This window comes from Alligator mississippiensis, chromosome 15 (genome assembly GCF_030867095.1).
Source record: "Alligator mississippiensis isolate rAllMis1 chromosome 15, rAllMis1, whole genome shotgun sequence".
Classification (NCBI taxonomy): Eukaryota; Metazoa; Chordata; order Crocodylia; family Alligatoridae; genus Alligator; species Alligator mississippiensis.
In genome coordinates this window covers 25,042,337-25,069,172 of record NC_081838.1, presented here as the reverse complement: position 1 = coordinate 25,069,172, position 26,836 = coordinate 25,042,337, and the positions used below count along the sequence as shown (strand labels likewise).

At 62.3% G+C, this 26,836-nt stretch overlaps 3 protein-coding genes, 1 long non-coding RNA gene and 2 other non-coding genes across 13 annotated transcripts; 3 read left to right on the top strand and 3 right to left on the bottom strand.

The window, feature by feature from the left end:
• Positions 1–334: 334 nt before the first annotated feature.
• On the bottom strand, positions 335–2,903 carry AURKB (aurora kinase B). 3 transcript variants are annotated; one of them, XM_019498403.1, is made up of 9 exons: positions 2,764–2,903; positions 2,502–2,553; positions 2,202–2,319; positions 2,053–2,110; positions 1,664–1,855; positions 1,418–1,556; positions 1,075–1,223; positions 813–987; positions 335–597 (listed from the first exon to the last, which is right to left on the bottom strand). In XM_019498403.1, exons 1-9 carry the CDS (start codon positions 2,886–2,888, stop codon positions 433–435), a joined length of 1,173 nt encoding a protein of 390 aa, XP_019353948.1. In that variant the 5' UTR covers positions 2,889–2,903; the 3' UTR covers positions 335–432. The 3 variants fall into 3 exon arrangements, with proteins under 3 accessions (XP_019353948.1, XP_019353949.1, XP_019353951.1); XM_019498404.1 differs by having other exon boundaries at positions 2,244–2,319; XM_019498406.1 differs by having other exon boundaries at positions 2,780–2,855.
• Positions 2,904–3,069: 166 nt separating this feature from the next.
• LOC109285908 (uncharacterized) lies at positions 3,070–7,863 on the top strand. The gene is made up of 2 exons (XR_009457584.1): positions 3,070–5,580; positions 6,439–7,863. It is a non-coding gene; the product is annotated as an uncharacterized LOC109285908 (long non-coding RNA).
• Positions 6,938–14,936, bottom strand: TMEM107 (transmembrane protein 107). 6 transcript variants are annotated; one of them, XM_059719002.1, is made up of 6 exons: positions 13,809–14,936; positions 13,138–13,205; positions 12,764–12,864; positions 12,580–12,676; positions 11,890–12,044; positions 6,938–7,794 (listed from the first exon to the last, which is right to left on the bottom strand). In XM_059719002.1, exons 1-5 carry the CDS (start codon positions 13,893–13,895, stop codon positions 11,939–11,941), a joined length of 459 nt encoding a protein of 152 aa, XP_059574985.1. In that variant the 5' UTR covers positions 13,896–14,936; the 3' UTR covers positions 6,938–7,794; positions 11,890–11,938. The 6 variants fall into 6 exon arrangements, with proteins under 6 accessions (XP_059574985.1, XP_059574989.1, XP_059574988.1 ...); XM_059719001.1 differs by lacking the exon at positions 6,938–7,794 and adding an exon at positions 11,666–11,812 and having other exon boundaries at positions 13,809–14,935; XM_059719006.1 differs by lacking the exon at positions 11,890–12,044 and having other exon boundaries at positions 13,809–14,934.
• On the top strand, positions 8,969–21,694 carry HES7 (hes family bHLH transcription factor 7). Its single transcript, XM_059719000.1, has 3 exons — positions 8,969–9,084; positions 19,564–19,828; positions 21,025–21,694. Exons 2-3 carry the CDS (start codon positions 19,603–19,605, stop codon positions 21,357–21,359), a joined length of 561 nt encoding a protein of 186 aa, XP_059574983.1. The 5' UTR covers positions 8,969–9,084; positions 19,564–19,602; the 3' UTR covers positions 21,360–21,694.
• Positions 8,979–9,107, bottom strand: LOC132245939 (U8 small nucleolar RNA). The gene has a single exon (XR_009457637.1). It is a non-coding gene; the product is annotated as a U8 small nucleolar RNA (small nucleolar RNA).
• A 2,325-nt stretch (positions 21,695–24,019) lies between the features above and the next one.
• Positions 24,020–24,090, top strand: TRNAG-GCC (transfer RNA glycine (anticodon GCC)). The gene has a single exon. It is a non-coding gene; the product is annotated as a tRNA-Gly (tRNA).
• The last annotated feature ends 2,746 nt before the right edge of the window (positions 24,091–26,836 follow it).

The window sequence follows — 26,836 nt, the reverse complement described above, 5'->3', positions numbered from 1 at the left end:
ACAGCCCCCGGGGCAGGGAACGGGGCGACCATGGCAGCAGGCCCGCAACGAGGGTCCCTGATGGAAACTACAGCACCAGCCCCGAGGAGCAGCAGCAGCAGCAGCAGCAGGGGGAAGTCATTGCAACAGCCCCTGGAAGGGCATGTCCCCCCTCCCCCGCAGGCTCCTTCCCTCCACCCCAGGGGCCTGCGAGGGGGGATCTTGCCCCCCCCCCCCAGCAGGACTGCGCCCCCGGGCCATGCAGGTGCACACACGTGTGCTAGCAGTGTGCCCACCCAGGGGCCCCACCCCGTGCCCCATGCCCCCCCAGAAAAACAGCACCTGAACCCAGCTGTAAAAATCAAGACTTTTATTAAACACAAAAAGATGACAACATGGGGGGGAGCCCCAGCCCACGGGGGTAGGACCAGGCCCCCACAGGGGAGCAGGGGGCTAGGGGGCATAGGCAGGGGGGAGCACGCGGCGGGAGTTGGCCCGCACCCAGGGGTGCTCGAGCACAGCGCGCAGAGGCAGGCGCTCAGCCGGGACGTGCCGCAGCAGCTTGCCAATGAGGTCGCGGGCACCCTCGGGCATGGTAGGCGGGAAGCGCAGGTCCACCTGTGGGAACACACATGGGGCCGGTGTCACCTGCGCGTAGCGCCCCACCCCCAGCGCAGGGGTGCAGCTGGTTCTGGGGTGCGGGACACACACGGCCCCGGTCCCCAGCACCAATGCTGCCACCCCGGGGGTTGGGCATAAAGCTTGCCCCCTCTACACATCCCTGCTGCCACGATGCAGCCAGCTCTGGGTGGGACACGTGGGGGCTGGCCGACCTTGGTGATGCGGCGGTAGGTCTCAGTGTGGGAGGCACTCTCGAAGGGCGGGTGCCCAACCAGCAGCTCGTAGCACAGCACGCCGGCGCACCACAGGTCCACCTTCTCGTTGTGCGGCTGCCCCTCAATCATCTCAGGCGGCAGGTAATCCAGTGTCCCACACATAGTCTTGCGCCTACGGGGGCAAGAAGGGGCTGTGAAAGCCTGGTTTTGGGGAGCCCCAGCCCACCCCCTGCGCTGCCCCCGCCCCCCTGGCACTGACCGCAGCGAGGGCGCATGGACCGACCAGCCGAAGTCAGCGATCTTGAGCTCGCCCTTGAGGCCCAGCAGCAGGTTCTCAGGCTTGATGTCGCGGTGGATCACCTTCTTGGCATGGCAGTAGATCAGCGCGTCTGCCAGCTCCTCCATGATCTGGGGGGGGGGTAAAGGGAGGGGGGGGTCACATAAGGCCCCCCGACCCTAGGGGGTCAGGCTAGCCTGCACCCCAGCCCCCCAAAATTACCTACTCCCCTCCTGGGGAGACCCCCCCCAGCCTCCTCGGTGCCTGCCATTGCCCAGAGCCAACCCGGCCTGCAGCAGGAGGGTGCCCCCACCCCCCGGCTGACCGTGGCACTGCGCTGCTCATCAAAGCGGCGGCACTTCTGCAGCTCCTTGTAGAGCTCGCCGCGTGGCGCGTACTCCAGGATCAGGTACACGCGGCGCCGGTCGTGGAAGTAGTTGTAGAGCCGCAAGATGTTGGGGTGCCTGGTGGGATAAAGAAATAAAGTGAGGAGGAGGTGAGACCACCCCCACCCCTCGCACCCTAGATGGAGCAGGGGACAACGGGGTGGCGCAGTCCCGTTGTGGCGCACCGGAGGTGGGCCTGGATCTCGATCTCGCGGCGCAGCTGGTGCTCCACACCCTCCTTCTCCATCTGCGACTTGAAGAGCACCTTGAGGGCTACGAGGAAATGCGACCCCTTCTCCCGCGCCAGGTACACGTTGCCAAACTTGCCCTTGCCCAGCGGGCGCCCGATCTCGAAGTCCTCAATGCTCAGCGTCTTTCTGGGGGGGAAGCAAGTGTGTGTCTGGGGGGGGGGTACAGCACCCCTCACACCCTAACACAGCCAGGGGCTTCCCAAGGGGGCATCAGCCTCCAGGACTGGTTCAAGGGGCAGTGCCACAGGGGCATCTGCCCCTCCCAGTGGAAGTGGGGGAGAATCCCAGCCCAACATACCCCCCACCCCAACATGGGCACTTACAGGGGGGGCTGCGGAGCGACCTGGGCGCCAGCCTCGACGGGCACCCGCCCGGGCACAGCTGCAGAGAGCAGAGTCAGTGCAACCCCAGCCGACCCCTACCCCCCCACCCCCCCAGCATGTGTGCACCCCCCACCTCGCCCCACCAGCACCTGCGAGGAGGGGGGGCCCAGCGGGTCGTGGCCCCGTCTTGCCTGTGGCGCGCTGGGCCAGCAGGGCCTCGGCGGGTGTCTCCTTGCGCGGCACACGCTGGGGGCCAGGCGCACCATACTGTGAGGGGGACACGGGGGGGGGGGGTGAGGTGGAGATGCCCCCCAGCCCCCTCCCCAGAGCCCCCCGCTCACCGCCGGGGCAGGAGCAACACGGGGCCCCAAATCGCAGCAGGATCCGCCAGCCCCGGAGGGAGCAGGGCCGTGACCCCCCAAAAGGGCAGAGACCCCCCAGGTGCTCACCTTGGCCAGGCTGCCCAGGGCCCCGGGGTTCACGTTCTCCTTGTGGGCCATCCTGGGGGGCGGGGGGCGTCAGTTCCATGGGGCCCCTCCGTCCCCCGCCCGGCGGAGTCAGGAGACCCCCCCCCGTGCGCCCGCATCACCCGCCCCGCGGGCCGGGCGTATCTTGTCCCCCCAACCCGGACCCCGATGCCAGCGCCAGGAGCAGCCCCGTCCCCTCCGCACGCCGCTCCTGCCCCGCGGCCCCTCATTACGCCCCCAGTACCTCCGCGTTCCCCTACCCACGGCTGCTGCTGCCGCCTCGCGCTTCAAATCCGCCCCGCCCCGCGCTCCCATTGGCTGCGACGGCCGCCGGGTCCTGGCCCTAGCCTGCGGCTCCCGCCGTTTCATTGGCCGCGCGCTCCCTCCGCCCTTCCCCCTTGGAGGCCGAGCCCTTTGCCGCCTGTGCTCCCATTGGCTCCTGCGGGAGGTGGCGGCTTCGGATTGGCGGCGCGGCGAGGTAGAAGTCCCGCCTCCCTCCGGGCGGAATCAGGCGCGCGCAAAAGAACTGGAGGGGCGGAACCTGGTGCGGGTTGGCCGAGCTGCCCGTCAATCCGAGCGGGGCGGGGGCGGAACTCGTCACGGGAGCTGGTCTGCCTGGTAACGGCGGAGAGGAGGCAGGGGGCGGGTGTTGAGTTGAGCTCAGCCAACGGCGGGCCGGGAGCTGGCGCCGCCAGCCAATCAGAGACGGGGCGAGGTGACTCCGCGTGCGAGGGTGCCGAAGCCGCTTAGCAGAATTGCCCTTTCGCAGAAAAGCGGCATTGACCGTTGCGGCGTAGCGGGGCGCGTTCTTCGGCTGGGTTTGTTTGGGGGCCGCTCGGGCACTCAGGTCCCCGAGTCCCTGCCCCCCGCCCCCGAAAACCCGGGTGCCCGCCCCCTGGACTGTGAGGGCCCCTGGGGGCGTCTGGCTCCAGCCAGGGGAGCCCCCCTCCCCGGTGCCGGGATGGCGCAGGAGGGGCTGCAGGGCCCTTTATGGGACCGGGAGACTCCCCCTCCTTGCTCCTGCAGCCGCACAGCCAGGGCAGGCGAAGCTCGGGGCAGCCGAGGCCTCGGGCTGGGCCCGCGGGGCGCCGGCCGTCGCAGGGTTTGGAAGCCTCTGAAGGCGCGGCGGGGCGGGGGGACACGGGACGCTTGCCGGTAGCAGGGCCACGTGTGGTCCTTGCGTGATTCGAATGGATTTGGGCCTGATCGGGCTAATTTGACCCGGGACACGAAAAAACCTCCTTAAAAATCAAGAAGAAATCCAGTGCTCGGGCCGGCGGAGGTTGCCGCGGCGCGGGGCGGGCGGGCGTTTTGCGCTCTGCGGTGCGAGTGAAGGTCTGTGATGGCAGGTGACTAGGTGGAGGTGCGAATAACTCTTACTTTTACGCATATACTAGCCAATTGCCTGTCAAGAATGACGGGGGTGGAGGGACAGGCGGGGACAGCCCTCCCCCCGACCTGCTCCTGCTTCCCTTCTGCTGCTTGGGTCTTGCCTGCTCCCCTCCCCACCACGGTGGGCCCGGGCCGCTCCCACACCCCGCATTACCTGCAGGGAGCGGGGGGACGGGACCCTGCCGGCCTCGCCCCCCACCCCCCTCCGTCCAGGCCGAGGGCTGCCTTCTGTGAGAATGTTTCTTTGCACTCTGATTGGCTGTTTGTCAGCCAATCAGAGCACAAATAAAGTGTTACAGGCAGGCAGACAGACAGACTTAGGCTTTTATAATATTTGAATAAAAACATACTTTTCTAAAAAAAAATTGTTTTAAATCCACCGCTTAGGCTCCACTCTCATGGGTCTTGCTGCCTTGCGGAGAGGCTGTGCAGCCACATGCACTGCTCCCATGAGGAGAAGCACTGCTCTGCTCTCCAGCCTGGATTCGTCCCAGCTGCTTTTACTTGCCCTTTCTTCTGCCGACCTTGCCATTTCCTTCCAGGGGCCGATCCCACCCTCCTCCCCAGCCCTGGGCTCCTGTGTTCCAGGGATGTGTATGGGCCACAGTTGTGCCCCATGAATGGAGCCTGCGAGCTGTCCCACTGCCCCGCCATGGGGTCGGCTCTGCCCCTGCCCAGCCTGGCAGCCCTCCACAGCACCTGCTCCTGGGGGCTGTGACCAACCCAGGGCCTGGATCTGCGTGTTTCGGGGTCTCACACTACAGCTCACGTGTGGCTGTAAGCTCTGCAAAGTCGGCAGCACTGGAGGCCATATGCAGTTTGGCTACGATGGGATAGACTTTCATCAGCTATGACCTGAGATTGCACACCTGGGTATCAGCCCCAACACAGGCCCAGGTCACACATGCCCTGCACAGGCCCTGCAGAGCAGTGAGTCCAGGTGTCACCGCCGTGCGCAGCACTGACTGGGGCACCGCTCCCCCAGGGAACGCCTGCCCCACCCCCCCCGTGTCTGGGGTGGCAAGCACTGTGTCTCGGTCCTGCCACTGGGTGAGACACCAGCACTGCTGTGGGACACAGTGTGCCCTGTCCCTGCCCTGGTCAGGCCTCCCAGTAGGCCAGAGCCCACAGGGTGTCCGTGCCCCAGCCGTGTGTCTGAGAACCAGAGATCGGCTATACTGGACCCTGTTCCTGTAGCCCCGAGCCCAGTGCAGCCATGTCTTGCGTCCCCTGTGCTCCTGCCCCAATGCTGTCTGTTCCTGCCTGAAATGGGAGCTGGAGCCAGTTTGTGTGGCTCAGCCTGGCCTCCTGGCAGGGATCCTGAGAGTGGTCCCAATGGTGGTCACTCTAATAGGTGTCTCCTCCCTTCCAGAGCGTCCAGTGGCACAGGTGAGCAACAAGCCATCATCCCCGGGTGGACACACCATCTCGTCCTGCTGGGTCCACGGCTTCTACCCCGAGAATATCTCTGGCGTCTGGCTGAAGAACGGGGAGGCACAGGTCCAGGACACGAGTCGCTTGGGGCTTGTTCCCAGCAGAGACAGGACCTATCAAACCTGGGCCACCATCAAGATCAAATGGAGCAGCAACCACGATTAGCACACCTGCAGTGTGGCGCTGGTGAGCCTGGGTGCTGCCTTGAGAGTAGCCTGGGACAAGAGCAGGACGGGTGAGTGACCCCTGCACAGGGAGGGAAAAGAAACCTGGAGGTCGGGGGAAGGGGCTGACTGACCCCGCTAAGCAGGGGAGGAATTGGGGGGGTCAGAGGATACAGGGGGCACCAATAGGGAGGGGGCACTTGGCCCATGCAGCGTGCCAGGTGAAGCCCTTAGGGCCAGGTCATGCCCAAGCCTTGGGGCAGGTGTGGAGCAGGGAGAGTTCATTACCCCTGTGCCTGGGACCTGGTGGGGGGGACGGGGGATTCTCCAGCTGCTCTGGGCTCCCAGGTCCATGTGCCCCCAGGGTGGCACCAGCCAGACTCCAGCGCCAGCACTGCAAGGCTGCCTTGCTGAGGGCCCCTGAGGGCTATTCTTGGGCTCCACATGAACTGTACCCCACCCCCGTCCTCCGGTGGGGGTGCCCTGGCCCCACGTCCTGGTCTGAGCCCAAGCTCCGTGCTGTGCAGGCAGCTCATTTCTGGGCTTTGGCCCGAGGTCAGAGCCATCCCCCCTTGTGGAAGCAGCCTCGTCTTTGGGGCCGCTCTTAGCATGCAGACCCCTGGGCTAAGGGGGCTACCTCACCCCTGCCCCATCTGCTGTGGGCTGGGGTCAGGTCTCACCTTCCCTCCTGTGGAGCTGGCAGCTGGTGTAGGCCATAGGGCTCCTGGCAATCCCACCCTCTCTGTATGAGCCCTGGGGGAGTGGCAGGGGGAGGGGGTCAGCCCAGGGGTGCAGGGCAGGGTTAGTGCTAAGGGCTCCTGACCTTACTGCCAACAGCTCCCATCTCCCTGGCTCTCCTGTGCCCTGGTATGGGGTGCAGGATGGGGGCTGGAGATGCTCACACAACCCCCTTCTTCCTTCCTGCACAGGGAGCAGCTCGGGCTCCAACACCGGGATCAAAGGTAAGTGCAGGGGTCTCCAGTCCAAGGGACCCTCCAGTGGGGACACTGTCCTTCTGACAAGCCAACCCTGGGAGATCCAAGTCACCCTGGGCCAGGGTGGCTGAGTACCAGGAGAGCTGCGTGGCTGGGTCTGCATCAGCCCCTGCACTCCTGGGGGCAGAGGGGCAGCGTGGGGCATGTCTGTCACCATCCTAGGCAGGCTGAGCTCCAGGAAAGGGGCTGCAGCCTGGGCACTGCCGGAAGCAGAGCTAGTGCAGTGCAGGGGACCCATCAGTGGGAGGTGTGTTGGGAAGGGGCATTTTTTTTGTAAAAATATGTTTTTATATATACATAAAATGCATATATACACCTTCCAGTCACCTTTTACTTCACTCACACCACAAAACCCATAAACCCATTACAAAACCCACACCCACAGGCCCACACTCCCATGCAGCCTCCCTATCCAGAACACGCAGTGCCTTAGTCCAGTGAATCAGTTTTTTAAAGTTTGTTTGCAACCCTTTCGTATACAGGCAGTCCTCAGACTTACACCACTATTGGTTCATGAAACTTTGTAACTCGGAATCGATTTTTCCCATAGGAAACAATGTTATAAATGGGGGATTGGTTCCTGAACCAAGGCCCAATACCCTATTTTCACCAAAAATAACCCAGAATTTTGTACTCTATCAATTATAGTTGAGTAATATAGCTACATTAATGCATTTATATTGTAGATAGCAATCATATTGTTTGGAAGGACTTCTTCAAGGTGACTTTGCTGGACTTTTTGAAGGGTTCTTGGCTGGAGTCTTCTCAGGAGTGCTGGCTGCAGGTTCGTCTGGAGTCTCGTCTGCTTTTTTAAAGAAAGTGTCCAAGGAGACGTTCTCCAGGGAGATGGGTGACGCAGCGAACATGTTCGCTGCCGTGGCTTGGTGTCAGATCAAGTGTTGTAAAGTCGAAACTGACGTCAGAAAGTTGAAACAGGGTGTCAATTTATAAACATTGTAAGTGTGAAACGTTGTAACTCGAAACGTTGTTAAGTCGAGGACTGCCTGTATTCTTGTGACCCACGGGCTGAGAACCGCTGCTTTAGTCCACCCCCTGGTTACGGGGTTTAAAATCTCAGTTCATCTGGTGTCAGTGTCACTGTCCCTCCCGCTGGAGGAGCCACTGCTGCTGTCCTCCTTTGTCCTCTTCAGTCTCGCTATCCGTCTCCCTGCTGGGGGAGGTCTTGGAAGATCCTGTGCCAGGTGGATTTGAGTGTGTCCTCACTGCCCTCTGCTATCAATTTCTGGTTGTAGAACTGGAGTTCACTTAGGACCATTTTCCCCCTGAAAGCTGTCAAAGAAAGATAATTTTTTTGTGATTTCTTAGTTGGTTGAATAAAAAGTATCATCTCTGACCCAAGAGTTCTAGAGTTTTGCATTTCTTTTTGTTTTGCACCAACACGGCTACCAAATGCATCCCTCTGCCACCTCTAGGCTCATGTGTCTGTATCTCAGGAGGTTCCTGGATTTCCACAGAGCGCTCCTGATGCAGGGCACAAACTGATCGAAGCGGGCCAACGGGCTCACTTGCCCAGCCCCTGGCCTGGTGGAGACCCACGCTGGGCTGGAGGGGCCAGGGGTTGGAGCCAGCACCTATGCACATGCGCACACGCACACACACACACACACACACACACACACACACACACTGAGCAGTGGGGTTCTCTCTCACACACGCATGCACACATGCATACACACACAGCACTGGGGTTCACCCCCACATGAGGCGCTGGGGTTCTCATACACTTAAACGCACACACACAGCGTTGGGGTTTTCTCTCACACACAAACATAGCATTCAGGTTCTCTGTCTCACGCACATACACACACACACACACACAAACACATACAGTGTTGGAGTTCACACACATTTACACACAGATTGTTGGGGTTCCCTTTCTCACACACAGACACACACAGTGTTGGGGTTCTTACGCACACAGAGTGTTCAGGTTTTCTCACACACACATAAACACACAGTGTTGGGGTTTTCACTCATGCATACAGTGTTGGGGTTCTCGCATGTGTGCATGTGCACAGTGCTGGGGTTCAGACACATAGCATTGGGGTTCTGTCACACACATGCACAAACACAGCATTGGGGTTCTCACAGGTGTGCACCTGCACACAGCATTGGGGCTCACATGCACACAGTGCTGGGTTTCTCAGAGGTGTGCATGTGACAGTGTTGAGGTTCAGACACACACACACACAGGACTGGGGTTCTCTCACAGCATTCAGGTTTTCTAACACACAAGCACACAGTGTTGAGATTCTCACATGTACATGTGCACACATACACAGCATTGGGGTCACCACAGGTGTGCATACGCACACAGCATTAAAGCTTACACGCACTGTTGAGGTACACGCAGATACACACGCAAAGCCCTACAGCTCTCACAGGGGCGCACACGCACGCACAAGTAAGCTGAGTTTCTCTCTGTACGTCACTACCACGCAACCGTCAGTGCGCTCAGACAGAGCAAGCGGGCGTTGCGGGCCCGCCGCCGAGAAAATTAATCACGGCTCATGCGCTCTCGCTCATCACGGCGGCCCCGCCCGCTTGGGGGCGGGACAGGTAAGGATGTACCTCACTGACGATACTCGAAGATTTCCGCCGCCGCCGGCCGCCGCCCCGCGCTAGGCACACAGGTCAGGGTGAGCCCGCGCCCCGCTGCTGCCGACTGCCCAGGTTCTCTCCGCGGCTGGTCTGCGGCCTCCCTGCCGGGGGTCACCCTCCCCGCACCCCCGAAATACCCCCCCCGGTGCTGCGCACCGCCCCGCTCCCAGCAGCCCCCGCGCGCCGCGCTGATTTGCATAGCTGCGGATTCTGTAGTCCGCAAGGTACAGGCCTGCCGTAATGGCGGGTGAAACGGCGCAGCAAAATTTGGAGAGAGGCGTCCGGGGAGAGGGGGTGAGTGTGTGTGTGTGTATGTCTGTGCGTGTGTGTGTCTTACATGCCTGGGTGTGTGTGTCCACCCCAGATGCCTGGTGTGTGTGTGTGTCTCCCAGCTGGGGGGAGAGGGGGCATGCATGACAGACTTAGCTTCTGTGTGTGTCCTGAATTCCTGAACTGTGTGTGTGTATCTCAGATGTCTGGGCCATATGTAGGTGCATGTATCCATCCCAGGTCCCTGGGTTCTGTGTGTGTTTGTGTGCGTCCTGGCTTCCATATGTGTGTGTGTGTGTGTGTGTGTGTGTATCCCCAACTCGTAGGTTGTGCGTGTCCCAATGCCTGGGGTCTGTGCATATCCTGGGCTCCTCTGTTGTGTGTGTGTGTGTGCATAGTTCAGCAGGTACCCTGGAGTGTGTGTGCATGTTCCAGGTGCCTGGGTCATGTGTGTGCCCATCCCAGACTCGTGTGTGTGCATGTGTGTGAGGCCATCCATCCTGCACACCTGGATTCCCTACATCAGTTCCAGATGCCTGAGTTACACATGTGTGCACACGTCTGGGCCTCTTAAATTCTGTGGGCTTGTTGTGTCCCAGACTCATGGGTTGTGTAGTGTGTGTGTGTGTGTTCACCCCAGATGCCTGTGTTTTGTGTGTGTGTGGGTCCCATATGTCTGGGTTTTATGTGCAACTCCTCAATTGTGCGTAAGGGATGTACCTGGTGCCAGGGCCCTGTGTGTGCGCGTCCAGTCAGGACTCTCAGGTGCTGTGTTTGCCTGTGTCCCCAATGCCTGTGGTGTGCGTGATGCCTGGGCTCTGTGTGTGCGCACATGTCCCAGACACCTGGAGTGTGTGTGTCCCAGATCCCTGGGTTCTGAGTGTGCACATTCCATCCTGGATGCCTGGGTTCTGAGTGTGTATGTGCGTGACAGACTCTTAGGTTCTGCATGTGTCCTGGACTCCTGGGCTGTCTGTGTGTATGTGTACAGTATCCCAGATGTCTGGATTGTGTGTAGATGCATGTCCATCCCAGGTGCCGGGGTTCTATGTGTGTATTTGTGTGTGTCCTGGGTTCCGTGTGTGTGCGTGTCCTGGGTTCTGTGTGTGTGCATGTCCTAGACTCTTAGGCTGTGTGTGCATGTCACCAGACACCTGGATTATATGTGTGTGACAATCCCAGATGCTTGGGTTCTGTGTGCATCCTGGACGCCTGTGTGTGAAGTTCAGTGGGTGTCCTGGAGGCCTGGGTGGTGTGTGCATGTTCCAGGTGCCTAGGTTGTGTCTGTGTCTACCCATCCCAGACTCTTGAGTGTGTGGGTGTCCTGGACCCTTTGGTTCACCCCTTTCTCTGTGTGTCCCACTCCTGGGTTGTGCGTGTGTGTATCCTGGGTTCCTGGGTTCTCTACATGTCTCCCAGACTCTTGTGTGTGTGTCCCCAGAAACCCGAGTTCAGTGTGTGCCCATCCTGGATGTATGGTCAGGGTGTACGTGTGACCCAGGTCCTACACGTGTGTCCTAGGCTCCTCTGTTCTGGGTGTGCATGTGTGTCTCAGACTCTTAGGTTGTGTGCAAGGCCCCAAATGCCTGGGTTGTGTGTGTGTGTCCATCCTGGATGTCTGGGTTGCGTGTGCATGTGTGAGACCCAGACTCTTAGGCTCTGTGTAAGTGGGTGTGCACATGTGCATGTGCCCTGGACTCTTGGGTTCAATGCTTACGTGTGTGTGTCTATGCATGTGTGACAGACCCCCCGTTATGTGTCTCTGTATGGGTCACATATGCCTGGGTTGTGTGTGTGTGTCCCAGATGCCTGGGGTCTGCGTATGTGTACCCCAGATGCCTGGGTTGTGTGTGTGCCCCAGATGCCTGGGTTGTGCATGTGTGCCTGACACCTAGGCTGTGTGTGTGCACCCTGGACATGTGCATGTGTGTGTGTGCCCCAGATGCCTGGGTTCTATGTATGTGCACCCCAGCTGACTAGGTTGTGTGTGTGTGCGCTGCGGACACCTGGGCTATGTGTGTGCGTGTGTGCTCTGGACACTTGGGCTATGTGTGTGTACCCTGGACACTTGGGCTGCGTGTGTATGCCCCGCACGCCTGGGTTGTGTGTGTGTGTGCCCCAGACACCCGAGTTCCATGTGGGCGCACGGCACAGGCTGCAGCTGCACAACGCTGGAGCTGGGAGATCCGCATGCCTGAGGCTGCAGCCAGCACAGGGCACCGCCCCCTGCCTCCCCCCCCACCCTCAACACCAGAGCTCAGGCACTGGCTCCAGGACTCAGCCCCATTTATTCTGGGGGTGGGGGTCCCAGGGCACCACTAGAGGAAGCTCGCAGCCCCGGCACTGTCACAGCGGCTTCTTCTTGAGCCCGAAGACGGAGACAAAGAGCAGGATCTCACCAGCAGCCGGCAAGGCGCTGCAGACATGGGGCAGGGGTCAGGATGGGGGGGCAGGGCAGGGGGCAAGCGACCCCTGGCCTGCTCCCCCGCATACCTGCAGGTGCCCAGGATGTACCAGTAGGAGGCACTCTCCCAGTGCGCGCTCAGGAAGAGGGAGAGGCTGATGGCTGCGCCACAATGCGCCCCCAGTGCTGCGCTTGCTTGTCAGGGAAAGCACCCGGGACCCGGACAGCCCTGATCCAGGGGCACCTGCTACCGGGGAGGGGAGGGGCAGAGTCCTTCCACCTCCAGGGGGCCCCAATCCGGGCCTGATCCAGGGGCACTTGCTGGCTGGGGTGGCAGGGGTCTTCCCACCTCCGGGGGCCCCGATCTGGGCTTAATCTGGGAGCACCTGTTAGCTAGGGGGGAGCAGGGGTCTTCCCACATCCAAAGGGGACTGATCCAGGGCCTGACTGGGGGGGCACCTACTGGTTGGGGGGGAAATGGGTCTTCCACATCCAGGGGGCCCCGATCTGGGCCTGATGGCAGGGCACAGATCTCTCCACATCCAGGGGCCCCCGATCCAGGGGTACCCACTGCCTGCAGGGGCGGTGGGCACAGGTCTTCCCACCTCTGGGAGGTGCTGGCCCAATCTGGGGCACCCACTGGCTGGGGGGGGGCAGGGGTCTTCCCACCTCCAGGGGGCCCCAATCCAGGCCTGATCCAGGGGCACTTGCTGGCTGGGGGGCAAGGGACAAGACCTCCCCGCTCCAGGTCTGGGGGAAGGGAGGTTGGGGGCACTGACCTGCCGCAGGCAAAGATCCCCCAGTAAGTGGCGCTGTCCCACTGCTCGAAGAGGACGAAGAGGAGGGCAAGGGCAGCGCCCACGTGGGCCCCGCAGGCTGGGGGGGTGTCAGGGGCCACAACCGGAGCTGCAGGGCAAGACCCCCCAAAAGAGACCCCCCCCCAAAAAAGAGGTAGAAGGATACAGAGCAGGCCCTGCAGAGGGTTGAACATGGAGACCCCTGAGAGGAAGCCAGCCAGCTCCACCGCGAAGAGCCCCAGCGTCACCGACAGGGCCACCACCAGCCTGCAAGGGTGGGGGAGGAAGAGGGTGGGCCCAGGATCGGGCCCCCTGCCCCTTGGGTGCCTGGCAAGCTCCCAGGCCTGGAGAGACCCCAGGTGTCCAGGCTCCCAGTTGCCCCCTGCTCTCACCCCCTGGTCCTCACTCCCGTCCCAGCACCCAGAGCAGGGGGGCTTTCAAGACCCCCCCCCAAAAGCAGAGAGGCCCCATGTGTCCAGGCTCCCAGCCCCGTCCTGCTCTCGCCCCCGGCCCCCCAGGTACGTCCGGGTGGGCACGCACTCGGTGTCGCGGCGGCCGTACTCCTCGGGCGTGTGGTCCAGGGGCAGCGATGCCCGGACGTTGTCCTCCTGCGGCACAGACAGAGGCACGCGGGTTGGGGGGGCCGCGCTGCAGGGACCCCGGGCATCAGGACCCCCCCCCACTTTCACCCGCCAGGCCCGTGTGTGTGCACAGCGTGCGCCTCTTCCCCCGGGTGCAGCCATATGGGCGTGCGGCATGCCCCCTGCGTGTAGGTGTCTCATGAGTGTGCACAGTGTGTGCACGCTGCCTGTGGTGGCAGGCAGTGTGCAACCCATGTGTGTGCAAGCTGCACGTCCCCTATGTGTGCACGACACAGGTGTGTCCCCTGGGGTGCATGATGCATGTCCATCTCCCCTGTTTGTGTGATGTGTGTGCATGTCTCATGCATGTGCATGATGCATGTGCATGTCCTATGAGCGTGCGTGGTGTGCACGTGTTGCCTGCAATTGCAGGCAGTGTGCGCCTCATGTGTGTGCAAGGTGTGCCCCTATATGTGCGCGATGTGGGGGTGTCCCCTGCGTGTGCATGTCCCACGTATGTGTGATGTGTGTGCATGTCCCACACGTGTGCACGATGCGTGTGCATGTCCCCATACGCGTGCACGATGCGTGTGCAGAATGCAGGCGCGTGGCGTGTGCAAGCCGCCCTACCCGGGCCCAGAAGGCGCCGATGACGATGACGAGATGGGCCACGAGCGCCAGGAACCGCCACGGGACCAGCGCCGCCGCCGCCGCCATCGGGCCGGTGCCCGGCAACGCCCCGCCCCCTTCCCGGCGGCCCCCGCGCCCCTCCCCCTCCCCGGGTAACGCCCGGCGCTCTGCTGGGGGGGCAAGCTGTGCCCTGCGGTGTGACGTCACCCCGCGCTGACGTCATACCCGGAGTGACGTGGCCGCCCCGAGCGGTGAAGGCGTCGGGCTCGAAATGCCCCGGGGGCTCCGCGCGCGGGGTCGGGCTGCCCCCCCATAGTTGCCGGGGAGGGGGGCATTTTTGGCACCAGCTCTCCCCCCGCAAGGGAAAGTCCCCCCCATGGGCAAATGGCAGCACCCCCCCGTGGAAGAAGGGTAATCCCTCGCCATGGGCAAATGCCCCCCCCTTGCGGGCTCTGGCACCTGAGGGGTTAATGCTGCCCCCCCCCCCACGGGGTGCTACGATGGGGGCCCCAAGCGCAGGACCCCGCCCCGCGACGGGGGCGGCTCACCCCCCGCCCCCCGCCTACGACGCGAAGTCTCCGGCTACCGTATTCCCCCGCCTACGACGCGCGCCCGCGAGCTGCGGGCAATTGCGGGCTCGGCCCCGGGGCTGGCGGGGGCGGTGTGCCGACCGCGCACGTGCCAGGACGGCTGCCAGGACACAACGCCATAGACGTCCCGCCCCCGCCCCCCCCCGTCCTGCCGGACCCCTGGGAGCCCCAGCTGGCCCCGGGCCCTGAGGCAGCCGCCGGAGTGCAGCCGCCACGGCGCGGGCACGCGCGGTAAATGTAACGTGATACAACTGGGCAAAAGCGGCCCTGCCTGGCGCGGCCCGGGCTTCCCGAGCCCCTGCTCCGGGTCCGCATCGTCCTCCTCGTCGCCTGCCTCGGCTCCCGTGGGGGGTCCCGCCTGCCGGGGCTGGGGAGGGGCCAGAGGGGAGTTCCGGGCGGGGGGAGCCTGCCCTACTGGAGCCCCCAGTTTTCGCACTGCTTGGTACACACACACACACATACTTGCTATCACACACACACTCCCCAGGCATCTCACACACACACATGCGCACACATACGGAAAGACACACAAGGGGCATGTCACATGCTCTCTGCCCCGTCCCCCTTAGATCCCAGCCCCGCCCCCCGACACTCCGGAGACCCCCCTCCCTGCTCCATCTGTTCACACCGCCCCGGGGTCCCTGGGTGGGAGCTCGTGCCGCCCCCCCAGGAGGCCCCGCTGCCCAGGTCACGTGGGGTGCCTGGCCCTGGAGGGGGGGTCACTGCACCACGTGTGCCCGTGTGTATGTATGGGTGGGTGTGTGGGGTGTCCATATGTATGTGTGCCTGTGGGTATGTGCATGTGTGTGCGTGTTTGTGCGCGTGTGTGTCCCAGATAGTGTATGTGTGCATGTATGTGTTCATTTTGGACACCTGAGCTCTGTGTGTGTGTACATGTGTGTGGGACACCTGGCGGGGGGGGGGTGTCCATGCCCTGGATGCCTGGGTTCTCTGTCTCCCAGACACCTGGATTGTGTGTGTGTGTCCTGGACGTCTAGGTTCTGTTTGTATGTGTGTGTCCCCCACAAATGCCTGGGTTTTGTGCGTGTGTCCCACACACCTGGGTTCTCTGTGCACATAGGTGTGCATGTGTGTGTGTCCTGGATGCCTGTATTTTTTCTGCATGCATCTGCGAGAGTGTGTGTGTGTGTCTGAGCCCCCTGGGTTACCTATGCCTGAGCGCACACGTGTGCATGCTTGTGCGTGAGTGCATTTCCACGCATGTATGGGTCTATGTCCTGGATGCCTCAAGAGTTTGTACACGCGTGTGTGTGTATGTGTGTGTCCTGGACATCTGGGGTTTGTGCCTGAGTGCATGTACTTCCGTCCGCCCCGGACACCTGGGTCCCATGGGTGTCCCTGGGGTCCCCACAGCCTTCCCCTCCCCCACCGCGCCGTCTCGGTGCTGCTGGCACCTGGGGGAGGGGGCGGGCAGCCCAGGCGCCCCCTCCTGAGTCTCAGTTTCCCTTTCTGCAAGGAGTGGGGGACGGAGTCATGGGGCCGCTGACAGCTCCCGTGGGGGGTTCACACCTGCTGGGAAGGGGCCAGAGGGGAGTTCCCGGGGGGAGGGGGTGTGCGCGCATGCGTGGGGGGGGGGAGAAGCCCTGCAGTACTGGAGCCCCCAGTTGTGCACACTTCCCAGTACACACATAGACCCACATATACATGCCATCACTCACTCACACACACAGAAACATACTCAACCTAGGAATCTCGCAAACACCCACAAAACCCAGGCACACAACGCAGGCATCACACCCTCACCCCCACATCACAAACACACACAGATAGAAACACAGACAAGCTATGCATCACACACAGATGCACACACAAACAGAAATATGCACAAGCCAGGCAGCGCACACACACAAAACCTAGGCATCTCTCACGTGCACAAGCACACACCCACCCCGAGCATCTGACATGCATGCACACACACGCACACATACCCTAGGAATCTCTCTTACACACAAACCCCAGACACACAACCCAGGTCTCATACATACACCCCCACACTCACATCACAAACACACACACACATAGAAACACACACGACCCAGGCATCTCACACACACACAATCCAGGTATTACACGCACAAGCACACAGAAACACACACAGCCAGACACACACATACAAAAACACACACAGCCCAGGCATAGGCAGGCAAGGTTCCTTGGGTGAATTTGATATCTTTTATTAGACCAACCCAAATGGTTGGAGAGTAGTTATTAAGCAAGCTTTCGGGTTCAAAAACCCTTCGTCAGGCTAAGGAAGTTTCAGCAGTTGGTGTGTGCTCTTCCTGGATGGAAGAGCCCAGGCATCACACAGACACAAACACACACGCACAAAACTAGGCATCTCTCTCTCTTACCCTCCTCCATGTCACACACATTCAGAAATACACACAACCCATGCATCACACCCCCTCACACACACTTCACACATTCAGAACCCCCCCCCCAAGGCACCTCACTCTTGCACGTGTGCACACCCCCCAGGCACCTCACACATGCACACCCCCCCAGGTGTGAAGCGGATCTCACACTCCCCCCCCCTCCGGACATGCGGGGCCGCCTGTTCACACGGGGGGGGGGGGAGAGGGAGGAGGGGAGCTCGTGCCGGCCATGGGAGTGAGGGACATATTGCACCTCGTGTGCCCATATGTGTGTGTATACACCCACAAGTGTGTGTGTGTGCCCAAGCCTGTGTGCCATGTGTGTGCCCTTCTGTGTGCGTGTGCATGCCCCTGTGTGTGCATGTCTGCATGTGTGTGCCTGCATGCATGTGCACATGCCTACCTGTGTGTGTGTGTCTGCATGCCCCTGTGTGTGCATATATGCGTGTGTATATGCCTGCATGTGCCCTTGCATGCATGTGTGTCTGTGTGTCCACATGTGTGTCTGTGTGCCCTTGTGTTTGCATGCGTGTGTGCCCATGGCATAAACATAACCCCCCCATGTGGGGCCCCATGGGAACGGACATGCAATGCTTGCACACGCGTGTGGTGGGGGGCAGGGCTAGCGGCTGGGAGGAGGGAGTGTGGGAGGGGGAGCCTCCAGTTGTGCACACTGCTCGGTATGCACACATGCACACACGTCACCCAGGTATTGCACACACATACACACAGAAACACACATCCCAGGAATCTCACAAACATGTGCAAAACCCAGGCACACAACCCAGGCATCACACCCCCACCCCCACATCACAAACCCACACATGTAGAAACACACACAACCCAGGAATACACCACACACACACATACAACCCAGGTATCACATGCACACACAGAGAGAAACACAAACAACTCACGTATCACACACATGCATACACATACAGAAACCCACACAGCCCAGGCATCACACAGACACCAACACACATACAGAAATCCTAGGCATATCTCTTTCTCTCTGTCTCTCCCCCACCCAGGAATCTCACACACCCACAAACCCCAGGCACACAATCCAGGCATCTAATCCCCCACACCCACGTCACAAACACACACACATACACACAACCCAGGCATCACACAGACATGAACACTCATTCAGAAACACGCCCCCCGCAACTCACACATGCACCCCACACCCAGGTGTGAAGCGGATCTCACACTCCTCCCCGCCCCCCGCGGCTCTGACACACTCCGGAGATGCGGGGCCGCCTGTTCACACCTGGCGGGAGGGGGGGGGGGGCTCGTGCCAGCCGGGGGGGGAGGAGCAGACCCCAGGACGCCCCGCGCCCAGGTCACGTGGGTTGCCTGGCCCGGGGGGGGGGGGTCGGGGAGCACTGTACCCCGTGTGTGTGTGTGTGTGTGTGTGTCCCTGTGCTCATGGACATGTGCCCGAGTGTGCATGTGTGAGCGTGTGTGCCCTGGTGCGTATGAGCGTGTCGGATTGTATGTGTTTGTGTGTGCCCCTGTGGGTCTGTGTGTGTGTGCACACCCGTGTGTGTGTGCGTGTCTGTGTGCCCGCATGTGTGTGTGTGTATGGGTGCCCGCGGGCGTGTGTGTGCCTCTGTGTCTGCGTGCCAGGTGTACATAGTGTGTGTGTGCCCCTGTGCTGTGTGTATGTGTGTGCCCGGGTGTGTGCATATACATGGGTATGTGTGTGTGCCCGCGCGTGTGTGCGCCTTTGGTCACATGTGTGCGCGTGCCCGTGTGTGTGCATGTCTGTGTGTGTACTCGTGTGTCCGTGGCACGAACGCGCCCCCCCCGTGTGGGGCCCCGTGGGCGCGGACGTGCGGCGTTTGCACACGCGTGTGGCCCGGGCACGTGCCCCAGCCTCGGTCCCAGCCCGGCCGGAGGTGTCCCCACCCTCCCCACCCCCCGCGGGCGCACGTGCGGCTTTGAAGCGGATCAAAGCGCCGCCGCCGCGGGTTCCCACGGGAACAGCCGGCGACCCCCCGCTTCCATCGCTGGAGGGGACCCAGGCGTCCGGGGCCCCCATCGCAACCTGGGCGTCTCACACACACACACACACACACACACACACACACACACACACACACCCAGATATTCGGGGCACATACACGTGCACACATACACACACACAGATATTCGGGACACGGGCGCACCCCCCCCCCCACACACACACACACACACGGTGTCCGGGTTCCCAGCCCGGTCCTGCCCGCCCCCACCCCACCCACCTCTTTCGGGGGAGGAGGGAGATGGGGCCGGGGGCGGGGGTGCGGGACAGCGTGTCCCGGACGCCTGGGTTCCGCGTGTGCGTGTGTCATTTCTCACGCCTGGGTTGTGGTGCCCCAGAGCCCCGGGGGGAGAGGGGGGGCGTGCTCCGGACTCCTGGGCCCCGCGCCCCGCACGTGCGGTGCCCCCGCCCCGCCCCGGCGGGGGGGGCGGGGGCCGGTACTTAGGGCGGGGGCCGCCCGGACCGCCCCGCACAGCCAGCATGAGCCGCCCGCAGCCCGCGCCCAAGAGCGAGCGCAAGGTAAGCCCGGCCCGGCCCCGCCGCCCCCGGCCGCCAGGACCCCCGACCCGACCGGCCCGCGACCCCCCGGGACCCCGACCCGACCCTCCAGGACCTCCGACCCACTGGCCCGCGACCCCCCGGGACTCCCGACCCGACCCGACCCGACCCGACCCGACCCGACTCTCCCGGGACCCCCGGCCCCCGCCCGCCGCCTCCTCCCCTCTCCCTCCTTGCAGCTCCTGAAGCCGCTGCTGGAGAAGCGGCGCCGGGACCGCATGAACCGCAGCCTGGAGCGGCTCCGCCTGCTGCTGCTCGACGCCACCGGCGACCAGGTGAGCCCCGGCCCCGCTCCCGGCCCCGCTCCGGGCCCCGCTCCCGGCCCCAATCCGGCCGCTGCCCCCCGCGTCTCGCCGCTTCTCTTGCAGAGGCTGCGCGACCCCCGGCTGGAGAAGGCGGAGATCTTGCAGCGCACCGTGCGCTTCCTGCGCGCCCCCCCGCCAGGTACCGCGGGCCCCGCCGCCCCGCCCCGCCCCGCCCCGGGACCGGCCCGACCAGCGGCCCCGCAACGCCCGCGCCTGGTTCTTCCCGGGGGGCCTGCGCAGGCGCGTGTGTCCCCTACACTAGACACCTGGGGGGGTGCGTGCCCTAGACTAGACACCTGGGGGGTGTACACTAGGGGGGGTGTCCCCTAGACTAGGCACCTGGGTGTGGCACGTGTGTCCTAGACACCTGTGCATGAGTGTGTGTCCTAGACTGCACACCTGGGAGGGTGGGGATGTGTGTCCTAAACTAAACACCTGGGGGGGGGGTGTATGCCCTAGACTAGAGACCTGGGGGGTGTACACTAGGTGTGTGTGTATGTCCCCTGAACTAGACACCTGGGGGGGTGTCCTAGCCTGGACACCTGGGGTGGGCATGTGTGTTCTAGACTAGACACATATGTGCATGTGTGTCCTGAACTAGACACCTGGGGGGGTGTCCTAGACTAGAAACCTGAGGGGTGGGCACATGTGTCCTAACCTAGACATCTGCAAGGTCCGGGAGAAGTTGTGTTCTAGACTAGAAACCTGGGGAGGGGGTGTCCTACACTAGATGTGTGTGTGTCCTAGGCTGGACACCTGGGGGTGGGGGGTGGGAGTTGGCACATCTGTCCTAGACTAGACACTTGGCAGGGGGTGTGTGAGCATGAGTGTCCTAGACTAGACACCTGGGGGGGGAGGTGTGTGTCCTAGACTAGACACAAGTGTGTGTGTGTGTGTGTGTGTCTTGGACATTTCAAGATTTGCCCGGGGTGGGGGAGGTGTCTGTGTGTATGTCCCAGACGTCCAGGTTCTTTTGCGTGTGTGTGGGCATGTGTATCCCAGACTGCACACCTGGGGGGAGGGGCATGACGTGCATGTGTACATGCGTGTGTGTCCTGGATACCTAGGTTCTGCGTGTGTGTGTGTGTATGGGACACCTGGGTTTTGTTTGGTCCTGTGTGTCCCAAACACCTGGGTTCTAGGTGCATGAGTGCACATGTGTGTCCTGAACACCTGGTTTTGTGTATGTGTGTGTGCGTCTGTGTCCCGGACGCCTGGGCTCCATGTGTGTGTCCCAGTCCAGGCCCTTCAGCTCTGGCCCCTGACCCTGAACCCAGGGGCTGGACCTGGGGGGCTGCCTCCCCCACAACTCACCCACCCCCCATGTCACCCCAGGCCCGGCCGAGCCACCGCGGGACCCTGAGGCCTTCGCCCAGTGCTACAAGAGCGGCTACTGGGACTGCCTGGCGCGAGCTGCCCACTTCCTTCGCGCCAGCCCGGCCGCGGGCACCAGCCCCGAGGCCTTCCTGCTGGAGCGCCTGGCAGCCCCGCCACCCCCCACCACCACATCTGTCCCCAGCCCCCCAGCGCCCCGTATGCTCACCAGCCATGGGCCCCCACTGCGCCTCGCCCCGGACCACAGGGACACGGCCGCACCCAGCAAGCAGCCCCGCGCCCCCGACCCCCCCAGCCAGGCCCCACCACAGCGCATCTGGCGGCCGTGGCCCTAGGACATGAACCCGTGGCGGGGGCTCCGTCCCTGCTTGCCAGCTCAGGGGCACCTCCAGGGTCCCGGACTTTGCAGGCTTCCAGGCCCTGGGCACCCATGTGCCTTCCTCCCTGGGTCCCCTGGGTGGGAGCCAGGGGGCTTTCCCCTTCAAAGCCCCCCAGGGTTCTTTGCCCCCCTGGGTCTGGAGCCCTGGAGAGTTCACGTCTGCGGTGCTGGCCCTGGAGCTGGGCATGGGGGGCTGGGCTGGGATGTGGCTCCTCTCTCTGCTTTCCCTTGTAAATGTTCCCTCCTTGTATTTCTGGAAGAAACGATTCAAATACAGACAGTGACTTCTTACACGCGTGTGTCGCATGCAAGTAAGGGGAAGGGGGGGGGCCGTGGAGGCACATGCGTGTACACAGATTGCCCAGCTCCGGGCTTGCTGTTGGCGGAAGAGCCTGATCCTGGGCAAGGAGCTCTGTCTCTGGACCCTGGGACATGTCCCCTCCACTCTGGGGACCCCGGGGTGAGTCTCTGCCCAGGCTGGGGTGACCCCCTGGATGCAGCTGCCCTGTGCAGGGAGCTGGATCAGGACCTGGTCGGAGCTGGGGACCGGAGGGGGGGGTCTGTCTCCCTCCGTAGCTGAAGGGGGTCCTGGTGGTCCCTTGTGGCCACAATCCAGCCCTGGAAAACAGGGATGGGAGTGGTGGGGGGCGCTTGGGGGTCACAGTTCCTGCCAGCTCCTCTCCTGGAGATCGCTGGGAGGGTTGGGGCTGGACTGGGGAGCACTGGGAAGCACCGGGGCCCTGCAGACCCCACCTCAACCTGGAGCCATGATGGGCTCTGGTGAGGCAAAGCTGGGGCCTGGAAATACCCCCTGCCCCTTTGCCACGTCTGTCAGGGGGTGGCGGTCTCCCGGTGCCATTGCACATGTGTGTGCAAGGGGTGCATGGCATGACTTTCTTGTGCCAGTGTGTTGGTTGCTGGTTGTGTTGTGGAGGGGGTAAAATGGTGTGTGGGCATGTGTGACTGCCTGAGCTGTGCACAGTGTCAGTTTGCACAGGCATGTGTGTGTGTGTGTATGTGTGTGCGTATGAGAGAGAGAGAGAGAGATGGTATGAACTGGGCCCACAAGCATGGGTGCAGGTGTGTTAGGTGTGCAGGAATGGGTGTCCACTGTAGGCATGTGTGAGTCCCTGTCAAGGCATTAGTTGCATGTGTTTGAGAGCTGGGGACACACTCACCTGCCCCCCGCACATGGGGCCACGGGAAGTGTCCCCATCCCTGAGGCTGTTCTCACCTCCGTTCACCCCCCACCTCGACCCTGACCCTGGGGGCAGCAGCGTGTGTGCACGGGGTTGCAGAGGGTGGTGCCCTTCTGGGTGGACACACACACACACACACACACACCCTCCCCTGACTGATGCGTGCACGGAGCGATGGAGTGGGGCCTGGTAGATGAGTAGACAGACCACCGGATGGATGCATGCATGAATAAACAGGCAGACAGATGCACAGACAGGTGGACAGATGGCCGGAGAGATAGAGCTAGAGAGATGGAGAGACAGACGGGCAGATTGTTGGATGGATACGTGGATAGACAGATAGACAAATACACACACATGGAGGGATGAGTAGAGAGATTGATGGATGGATGTATGGACAGACAGCTGGACAGATAGATATAGAGAGATGGATGGATGGATGGATAGAAAGATAGACATATGGACAGCTGTAGGTAGACAGACAGATCTGTTGATAGATAGATAGATAGATAGATAGATAGATAGATAGATACCTGTAGGTAGGCAGATACAGTACTGTAGATAGATAGACAGATGAATGGACAGCTGTAGGCAGACAGACAGCTACCGTAGATGGATAGATGGACAGACAGATGGAGAGAGAGATACAGGTAGATGGACAGACAGCTGCATAGACAGGTAGGTAGATGGATGGGTGGACGGATGGATGGGTGACTGGGTGGATGGACAGACCCAGAGATGGACACATAGCTGGACAGAGAGACGGACAGATGGATGGGTAGGTAAATGGATGATAGACAGACCGACACTGCAGCTGGGTGGACAGACAGGCAGACAGACGCCCGGACAGATGGGCAGGTATGTATAGACAGACAGGCAGCAAGAGGGATGGACGGACACATACGTGGGTCCCCGGCTAGGTGGCCGGACTGGTGGGTGGAGGGGTAGCTAGCCTGACGGCTTACAGACATGCAGACAGACAGGCCAACACATGGGGGAGACAGCTGGACAGGTAGACTGACAGCTGGGCCCTGGATAGACAGACAGACAGGCAGGGAACAAAGGGGCCAGAGGAAGCTCCCTCTGACCCCTGCCATCCCCCCATGCTCGGGCTCTTCTCTCCGAGTCCCAGCACCTTGGGGCTGCCTGTGCATGGGGGGCGGGGGGTGTCCTCCCAGCTGCTCTGCAACACCCCGCCTCCCCCCCCAGCCAGGGCAACACATGGCAAACCCCTGGGGGAGGCGCGGATTACAGCCCGCATTTGTCCCCAGCCGGATGCCCCCCTAGGCCCGGCCGGTGGGAATGGGGCCATCAAAGGGGCTTTTCACACCTTGATGGCAGCCGCCAAATAGGGGGAGACTAAAAAGGAACAGAAGAGGCAGGGCTGTCAATCCAAAGCCACGGGGGCGTTCCAGTTGCATTGGTGGTTCAGTGGTAGAATTCTCGCCTGCCACGCGGGAGGCCCGGGTTCGATTCCCGGCCAATGCAGCGGCTTCCTTTTGAGACCTGGAAATGATTCCCGGTGTCCTGAACCGGTTCAGTGCAGCGAGGATCGAAGCCGTGCTGCCTCTCTCCCTCTCCCTCTCACACGCACACACTTCCTGTTTCACTCACACACTTTCCGAGTCACACCCAATTTTTCTCTCAAATGCACTCTGCCCCACACGCTCAGACACTTCTTCACACACACACACACGCTTTTGTCACAATTTCTCTTACACACACACTCCCACCCACCACCTCACACACGATTTCTTTCACACACACAATCACACAATTACACTTTCACACACACTTTCTTTGTCACACACAGTCACTTACACACGCACACATGCACACACACCCACCACAGCCCCAACACTGCAGAGGAAGGTGGGACCCTGCTCCCCCACCCCAAGCAGCCAGCAGGTGGGGGTGGCAGGACATGGGATGAAGGCACCAGGAGGAGGAGGAGGAAGGAGCCAGGCCTAGACCTGCTGCTGGAGCCCAGTGCTGCTCACACCAGCTGGCACCTCCCTGCTCTCACCAGTCTGCAAGGTGCTCCCATCCGTCACATGTGTGTGTATACGTGTGTGTAGATACACACATATATATATCCTAACAAATACACATTATATATGTACATATACATATGAGTGTATATGTGTGTGCATACATAGACACACACATATCTATATATTTGTGTGTATGTATATGTTTATACACACACACACATATCCCAACACCAACACTCAGGGCTGGGATCAGGTGGAGCCCCAGGCTGGGACGCAGGCGGCTGTTGGGCAGTGCCACAGTGCCAGGAGAGGCACCACTGCCCCTGTGGGGCGTTCACTCTGGAGTGTACTGACAGCGAGCTCTCGGGGCCGGGCCCCAATGGTCTCCTGGAGGGCGGTGAACAGAGCAGTGGGCCATGGGGCTAGCACGCACCGTTTGGGGCCAGCTTCCCCATCCCTGTGAGGGCAGAGCAGCGGCCAGGCACCCCATGACCCTCCTACCTGCAGGGGCCTCACCCCGGGATCCAAAATCAGCAGACAAACAGTGACTTCTGCAGAACAGGTTTATTAGGCACAGCCTGGGCACCCCCAACTAGGGCAAGTAGAAGAGGCAGTTCTCCCACTGGTCATATAGCTCTGCTGGGAGACCATTATCCTGAAGGTCTAAAGGTCCCTAGTTCAGTTCTGGGCTTTGGCAAGTCCTTTTGGCCCTGGCCAGGGGTGGTGGTTTTCCGTCAGCACCAAAAGCTGTGGCCCAGGGCCTGATCTGGCCTGGCTTTATTCCCCGCTTGCCAAAGGGCTGCGGAGGAAGGAGGGTTGAAGCCAGTCTGATCTCTTCCCTCCAGCCGAGGTTGCCCACAAGAACTGGCTCCAGGCCCGGTGTGGGGCAGCAGCCAATGTCCCCTGCACCCGGGGACCCTGAGGGGACCTCATCCCTCAGCGTTGGGCATGGGACAGCCAGGTGTAGCTCCCCTCAGCTCCGCAACGCCATCGTCAGTGCTGGGCCTGGCTCTCCATGTAGGCGCAGAGGGCATCGCGCACCCGAGCGCCAGGGCTGGTGGGCTCAGCAGGGGCCTCGGGCCGGGCCTCGGGCTGCTGGAAGCTGGCACCCAGGCGCTGCGCCTCAGCCGCCCAGGCCTCGTCGAAGGGCTCACCCCGGCGCTCGCACAGGTTGTGCAGCACACAGCAGGCCGAGACCAGCCGTGGCAGGTTGTCCACAGCGCAGTCGTTGCGGGCTGTCAGGCAACGCCAGCGACCCCGCAGCCGTGCCAGGGCCCGCTCTGCCGGTTGCCGGCACCGGGCCAGTGCTGCGTCGAAGCGGCCCTGGGCACCCGCCGCCTCCCCAAAGGGTGTCATGAGCCAGGGTAGCAGCGGGTGGGCAGCTGAGCCTGCCACCACCAGGGGCACGGCCACACCACCCACCCGCAGGGGCGTCGCCCCCGCTGGAAACAGTGCCCCCTGCTGGCCGCGGCGATACAGCCCTGAGCGCCGCAGCACCCGGGCTGGGTGCGCCTTGCCCGGCCAGCCCGCACTGACATGGGTGAAACGCCCACGGTGGTCCACCAGCACCTGCAGCGCCATGGAGTAGTAGCCGCGGGCATTGATGTAGTCAGCCGCCTGGCGTGGTGGGCACTGGATGGGCGTGTGGGCCAGGCCCAAGGCACCAGCGCAGCGTGGCAGCCCCAGCGCCCCGAAGCCGGCCAGCAGCTCACGGGCGTCACCTGGCCAAGCCACGGCGCGCCGCAGCAGCACACGCTGGATGGCCCGGCAAACCTCCAGCACCACGGCGCCCGCTGTCGAGCGCCCCACACCGAACTGGGCGCCCACAGCGCGGTAGCAGGCGGCCGTGGCCAGCTTCCAGAGCGCAATGGCCACACGCTTCTCCACGCTGAGTGGCAGGCGCATGCGGGTGCGCTGCCGGCGCAGGGCGGGTGCCAGCTCCGCGCACAGCGCCCGGAAGGTGCCCGCGCTCATGCGGAAGCTCTGCCGCCACTGCCCGTCGTCCCAGGTCTGCAGCACCGTGCGGTCCCACCACTCCGTGCTGCGCGGCCGTGCCCAGGGCCGCCGCGCCGGGGCCGGGGTCGGGGCCGGGGCCGGGGCTCGCTCATCGCCCTCGGAGTCACGGCCGCCGCTGTCCCTGTCGCCGCTGCTGTCCCCGCCGCTGCTGCTGCTGCTGCCCGAGGCCCGGCGCCGCGCCCGCCGTCGACGCCGCCCCAGCGCCTGCAGCCAGGCCCAGCCCC